The sequence below is a fragment of the Lipotes vexillifer genome, unplaced genomic scaffold (assembly GCF_000442215.2).
Source record: "Lipotes vexillifer unplaced genomic scaffold, Lipotes_vexillifer_v1.1 scaffold609, whole genome shotgun sequence".
Lineage (NCBI taxonomy): Eukaryota > Metazoa > Chordata > Mammalia > Artiodactyla > Lipotidae > Lipotes > Lipotes vexillifer.
The window spans coordinates 71,809-78,725 of NW_006777590.1; the positions used below are offsets into that span (position 1 = coordinate 71,809).

Sequence of the window (6,917 nt, forward strand, 5' to 3'; positions counted from 1 at the left end):
TGGAGATGAAAGAAGAAAGTGCCAGATCTATAATTATAGTGGGGGATTTCCACACCCACCTCACCCTTAGCAAGTGACAGAATTACTAGAGAGAAAATCAGCAAGGATATAGGAGACCTGAATAACACAGTAAACTAATGAGATCTGCATGACATAAATAGAACATTCTGCCCAACAACAGCAGAGTACAGTTTTTTTCCCCGAGGGTCTCTGTAACATTCACCAAGTTAGAACATCTCCTCGACCATCAGACAAACCTCAATAAATTCAAAAAGAATTGAGGGACTTCCCTGGTGGTGCAGTGGTTAAGAATCCGCCTGCCAGTGCAGGGAACACAGGTTCGAGCCCTGGTTAGGAAGATCCCACATGCCGCGGAGCAGCTAAGCCTGTGCGCCTCAAGTATTGATCCTGCGCTCTAGAGCCCAGGTGCCACAACTACTGAAGCCCGCACGCCTAGAGCCCATGCTGTGCAATAAGATAAGCCACCACAAAAAGAAGCCCGTGCACCGCAAAGAAGAGTAGTCCCCGCTAGCTGCAACTAGAGAAAGCCCGCACGTAGCAACGAAGAGTCAATGCGGAAAGCCTGGGTGCAGCAACAAAGACCCAATGCAGCCATAAAGAAAGAAAGAAATTTATTAAAAAAAAAAAAGAATTAAAATCTCCCAGAGTGTGTTCCCTGGCCATGATGGAAGCAAATTAGAAACCAGTAATAGAAAGCAAAAAGAAGAATCCCTAAACACTTGGAAACGCTGGTTGACACATCATTCCAGGTTATCATTCACACCCTTGTTATAGAAGGGCTGAAATTAGGAAGAGTTGCCTGCTGAGCTGAAAGGCATTTCAGGCTGGCCCAATAGGGCGGTCACTCTGGCTCTTTCAAACAGAGTATTGTTCAGGGCAAGGCTAGAGGGAGGGAGACAGTTCAGGAGGCCGTTAACATCAGTGCCACCTGACATTAAAGCTCCAAGTGCACTGGCAAAGGAAGTCCAGCTAGCTTGCTGGTTGTTAGTGGAATCGGTTTGGCGGCTCATTGGATTTGGGAAGCACGAGAGAGGTATTGGTGTGGTTGCTGGAAAGTCCTGAGAGAAGGCAAGATTCGGGTGCCTTCCTGGTATATATATGACTGGAGTCCAGTCTAACCCATGGACGCATACACCTCGGTTCTTTATCAGTCCTGCTCCACTGTTTTAAAAATTTCCACGCAGTTGTCCTCTCCTGCCTCCTCCCTCTTTGTCCTCCTTGTCGTCCTCTTCCTCATCCTGCTCCTCCTCGATTCTTCCCCTGATAGTGCCATCTGTCAGATAAGGCTGTCCTCTCTGGACAGGCAGAAGAGTGCCCTTTCTGAGGCTTGTGGGACTGGTCCCTTAGACCAGGTTGGCACTTTGCCTGCCCTACCATGCTGTTAGCCTAAGACGTGGAACGTGGTAAGTGGACCACAGATGTGTCTGCAAACTTGTATTTTTGTTCCTCTTTTCAGAGTACAGTGATGGTGGTAGACCACCTCAAGGAAGAAAGAAAGGTTGGAGTACTTTCCCAGGTAATTCTGGCGAGAGGAGCCCTCATTATGGACACGATAGATGTGAGCCTCAGCCCTCACACCTCAAGGAGGATGATGGAAACGTCGTGAAGAGGGATGTCCAGGAGGACCCCGAAGTAAGACAGTAAGTGACCAGGCAGCAGGGTTTGTGCACAGCAGCCCCTGGGACTGTGCACCTCTCTCACGCTCCGTGGACTTGTTTTTCTTCTCTCACTGCAAATCTGAGGCATGCTTGATGTGAAATAATGGTTGAGCAATCCTAATTGTAGTGCTGGTGTCAAAGACACGAGGGTGTACAGAAGACTTTCTTAGCACTTATGGCCGCTCACCCGCCTTCTCTCCACATTCCCCCTGCAGCTCTCCCTGTACCATCTGAGGCAGCAAGGGGATAATGAGATGGGACAGTGAAGGCCACATGGTTATGACTGTGTGGAGAAACAGAAAACCTCTGGAGAGAGAAATGGGGGAGAACACAAAAGGTGGAACCCCAGGGAGCTGGTTCAGGGTCACAGTGAGTATCCTGAAAAATATATGGAATGTGCAGAAGAGAAAAGCCCCCGGGGGAGTTGTGTTGGTCTCATGTAGAGATGTTGTTTTAATTCACTAGGGACAGTTTGTAATCTGTCCCTTTTATTAGCAGGAGTTAACAGTCTTATTCATCTAAGGGCACATTCAGAGAAACAATGTAAAGGGAACAGGCTGACCCTGAGGAGAACTGATGAGCCTGTCTCAAAGCAAAGATGGAAACTACTGCCAAGGATATGGAGCAACTCCACATTGGAGGTCTCAGCTTGGCAAGCTGAGTGTGGGAGATGGAGGGTCGAGCCTCTGGAGACCTTGTCTGAGGGGCGAGCAGTGTCTGCACTGGGTAGGATCTCCTGGAAAGTTATAAAAGGAAGATCATCACTGACACCTTGATTACGTGGAAGAGAGTTTGACTGGAGAGAAAGAGTATTTAGGAAATCCATATTACGCACACCCATAAGAAATCATGCCAGTGATCCCTTCTTTAGAAGCCCTTTCAAGCTCAGTAGAAGGCTGGAAAAGAACAGGAAAAGGTTCGTCCTCCAGCCTAAATTCCCTGTTGTCCGTCCTCTCTCCCATCACTTCTTTTCATCCTTAGATTCCTTATGGGATAAAGTATGACAGGACATGGCTAATGCACTCATTCCAGAGACATTGCAGTGTCCCCTTCACTCCAGTGGACGTATGAGAGGATGACGAGGCCAGACGCTTGGCACAGGGAAGGGGGAGAGAGAGACCTGGTTCAGTGGCTTCTGAAACTATTGCTGTTGCATTCAACCCCTGTAGTTCCACCTTGTGAAAAATGTGGCTCAATTCTTTGTCCAGGAAGCTAGCACTGCCTGTGCATTGTTGGATGTTAGCTACAAGATTCTTGACGAGGAGAGCCGAAAGGTGTGTGTTGAGGGCGTTACGTGTACCTCATCCTGAGGAAGCAGTACCGGCCAGGGGCAGGTTTTCTTCTTTGGAACTAGAGTTCCTGGTGCTTACCCCACCTCTTCTTGCTGTAGATACCTGTCTTTGTCAGCCTCTCCGCTGTTCCCTACTCTGTGCAGTATAAGTTGAAGCCAGAAGAAATGGAGCAGCTAAAGGTAATGCAGAGGCAAGGCATGTTGTGTGCCAACGCTCAGGCCCACCTCTCCTTCCTCCAGACCACCGTTCCCCTCACCCCCCGATTTCCCTGCCACCACCACAGCCTCAGAGAGGCTCTCTCCATCTCTCTCTCCGCAGCTGACTTTGAGCCAACAATCTGATGTCTCCTAGCAAGCTCTTGACTTCCAGAGGCTCCGCATTGACCCAGGTACAGCTGACAGCAGTAATTCTAGGGTGGGTGAGGGCAGAGGGGTCTTCCTGGAGGGAGACTTAGGGATGGTAACGTGGGGAGGGGCTGGTGCTGGCTCCAGACCCCAGTCAGTCAACTGATCCCCTCCCCTCTCATTCCTGAAGACTTGGTGGGCTATGATGTTGATATAATTCTGAATCGAAGAAGCTGCATGGCTGCCACCCTGCAGGTCATCGAAAAGAATTTCCCTGAGGTGAGGCTGTAGGCCCAGTGCTGGTATTAGGGTAGGGGGTGGAAGAGGTGGGGTGGAGGGCAGATTTGTCTCCAAGGTCCTAGATAGTAACCTTCACTCTACCTCTTCTTGCCCCAAAGTTGTTGTCCTTGAACTTGAGCAGCAACACACTGTTCCAGCTGGATGGCCTGTCTGACATTATACAGATGGCCCCCACGGTCAAGATCCTGAACCTCTCCAACAAAGAGGTGAAAAGAGGAAGCCAGGTCAAAGTTGGGTTGAGAGTGGGGGGGGGTGCGTGTTAATGGCCATCAGAGTGATGACAGGAGGCAGGTGAAGGTACCTGTGTGGGAGGGAGATGTCTGGGGGTGCAGGGATCTGGATGTCCCTTTTTCCCTGGGATTCCTTTTCCCACTTCCACCCCATATTTCTCAGCTGACGTCTGTGTGGGAGTTGAGCAAGATGCAAGGGCTGAAGCTTGAAGAGCTGTGGCTGCAAGGGAACCCATTGTGTGACACCTTCCCAGACCAGTCCACCTATGTAAGGTCAGTGTGAACACCCTGTCACCCTTCTTGGTGACCTTCACCCATGGGAGCCTAGACTATCTGTGACAGTGCCCCTTTGCCAAAGGTGGCAGCCCTGGTCTTCTGGGAGGATCACAGGCCCCACCTTCTGCTCTGTCTGTGCCTATCACCGGTGAGGAGTTTCCTTCCCCTGACCTGCTCGCCTCTGCAGGCGCTCTGGGGTCTGTTTCCAGCTCTCTGCGCCCAGCTATATTCCAGCAAGGCCTCCCAAGAGTGTGCCCCAGGAAGCAGGGCTTCTCCTCCTCACCAGGACCAGGAGCGACCAGCCTTGATCCAGATGCTGGCGCCCTGGACTGAGAAGGGTCCTCCTGTCCAGGGCCTCTTGCTGAGAGAAGCCTTCCTTCTTCGTGCTGAGATGCGGTTTGCCTCCCCCGTTCTGAGGGGGGCCCTCTTCCCCTTCCTCCAAATGGATCCCCTCTTCTCTCCCAGGTTGACATGGGGGCTATCCTGCGCCATGCTGAGGGCTGAGGCCATGGGTGGCTGCTGTCATGACATCCATTCTGCTGGCCCAGTGCCAGGAGCTGGACCCTCCTTGGGAAAAACCAGGACTCCCTGAGTCAAGGGGCCAGACGTGGGCCCCCGCCAGTGATCACAGGGCTGCCTGAGGCAGGAGTGGAAGGCAGAGGGCAGAGGTGGTAGAGGAGACAGAAGGACCGGCCTCTCAGGGGCACTTCCCATCCCTCCCTGCACACGTCACATCATCCCACCTGGTCCTTCACAGGAGCCCTGGGCAGCCTGAGACAGGTGTGATTCCTCAGATAAAGAAGCAACTCAGACAGGTGCAGGGGTCATTGGGAGAGGAGACGGTGATCATCAGAGGGGGCCACGGATCCTCAGCCCCATACTGAGCTGGGACATGATCCTTTCCTCCTACTGAGGAAGATCTGCCCCCGTGGCTGCTCAGTTTCCCATGTCCAAGTCTGGCTGAGCTCACACAGGTGACAGAGTTTCAGCCAGAATCCAGTGGGCCCACAGCCCAACATTTGCATATTTTCCATTCATACCTGGTGTGTCTGGGGCAGGTGAAGAGCTGCAACAGGTGTGCCGTTTCCCCTTTCTTCTCTCTTCTTCCCTGACCCCGACCACGGGAGAGCTTCTTTCCCTTCCCTTTGTTTTCTCTCTCTCCCCTGTCTCTGTGCCCCTATGTCTCTCTCATCTCTCCCTTCCTACCTTCACTCCCTTTCTGTCTTCATCCCCTCCATCTCCCTCCCTGAGCCCCACCTCACTCACCTCGCTGGCCCAGCATCCTGGGCCATCCCTGGGGGGTGTCGGGGTCTTGCCAGAGTGCTGGGCCCCCAGTGAGGTAGCAGAGCCCCGGGCTCCCACGCCATCCCCTCTTCTCCCCACAGCCTTCCCTGGGGCCCTGGAGGAAGGAAGGGAGGAGAAGGAAGCCCTGCAGCATGGGTTTGAAATGCTGGTCCCTGTGGCACTGGAGAAGGGAGTCCGAGTAGTCTGGGTGGGAGCTACCCAGGCGAAGCAGAGGAAGGGAGGGAGGGAAGGAATATTACAGTGAAGGTACTGAGAGAGATGAGGAGACAGTGCCTTTCAGACAGTAAGATGACAGATGCTCAGTGCTCAACAGGCAAGTGGACTGAAAACCCTTAAAATCAGGAGCAGAGGTGGGCAAAGGGTGCTGCTGGATTGGCCAGAACACACTGATCTCTGTTGATGGTATTACTGTTTTAACTCAAAGGAAGCATTGCAACCTTGAACTATCAACCACCTCTTCTCAATTTTTGGTTTCGGACAGGGCCATCAGAGGATGTTTCCCGAAGTTGTTACGCCTGGTAAGTGCCTACGTAAATCATTGTCTCTTACGAATGTCGGTGGCCTCTGCACCTGACCTCAAGCCCCTTGGGTCTTGCCTAGATCACATATTAGCATCAGAACCTTAACCATTTTGGGGGGACATGGACTCCTGATGGATATACTTGCCGGGAAAATACCCATAAATACACACACGCACACACACACAAGTTGAATTTAACACTAGAGACTTCCAGGACCTCATGATGAAGACATCCACTGTAAGCTTTCCCATGGAATTTCCAGGGCCCTTTCACACCTGACCTCTGACCCTCACCCTCCTGGGCCCATCCTTTTCCCGGATCATCCAGGGCCACTCCCCTGGTCTCCACTCCTGACTTCCTCTTCCCTTCTCCAGGATGGCCAGGAGTTACCGTCACCAGTTACCGTTGACACTCCCTACATAGTAAAGCCCTGCAAGGTGAGGAAAAGGATCAAACAACATTTGGGGTGTTGCAGGGAGGCTTTATCTACTGCATAGTCTCAAGTGCCATTTGATTCCAGGGAGGCTACTTTGGATCTGATGAGCTGAAGAGCCTAGTCCTGCAATTCCTGCAGCAGTAAGTACCTCTGGGAAGCTGAGCAAGGGGGGCAGGTCTAGGACAGCTGAGGCCACCGAAGCACAGGTCTGCTCAGGGGAGTTTTCTAGTCCATTTGAGGTCCGGACCACAGAGATAAGACTGTCTTCATTGCTCCTCCTTAGGTACTACTTGATCCATGACTGTGGAGACAGACAGGTTCTCGCGGGTGCTTATCACGAGGAGGCCTGCTTCTCCCTGACGATTCCCTTCCACCCCGAGGACCCAGCCCCGTGAGTATCACAGCACAGGCTGTGCTCCTGGGCCGTGCGGCTCCCCAGCAGACACAGGCCAGCTCCTGCAAACACCCACCACCCACTGTTGGCTCTTTGTCTCCTAGAAGCAGCTTGTGCGAGTATTTCAAGGACAGCAGGAA

At 52.4% G+C, this 6,917-nt stretch overlaps 1 protein-coding gene across 1 annotated transcript in view; it reads left to right on the forward strand.

Moving 5' to 3' along the window:
- The first annotated feature begins 1,509 nt into the window (after nucleotides 1-1,509).
- Nucleotides 1,510-6,917, forward strand: part of LOC103071092 (nuclear RNA export factor 2-like) — a 10,780-nt gene continuing 5,372 nt past the window's right edge. Inside the window, 13 exon segments of the mRNA XM_082930904.1 lie at nucleotides 1,510-1,661; nucleotides 1,895-2,048; nucleotides 2,661-2,744; nucleotides 2,849-2,959; nucleotides 3,070-3,150; nucleotides 3,290-3,359; nucleotides 3,506-3,594; nucleotides 3,714-3,821; nucleotides 4,009-4,118; nucleotides 5,908-5,944; nucleotides 6,322-6,384; nucleotides 6,468-6,523; nucleotides 6,667-6,774. Coding sequence (XP_082787030.1) covers nucleotides 1,929-2,048; nucleotides 2,661-2,744; nucleotides 2,849-2,959; nucleotides 3,070-3,150; nucleotides 3,290-3,359; nucleotides 3,506-3,594; nucleotides 3,714-3,821; nucleotides 4,009-4,118; nucleotides 5,908-5,944; nucleotides 6,322-6,384; nucleotides 6,468-6,523; nucleotides 6,667-6,774 — 1,037 coding nt within the window. The 5' untranslated portion in view covers nucleotides 1,510-1,661; nucleotides 1,895-1,928.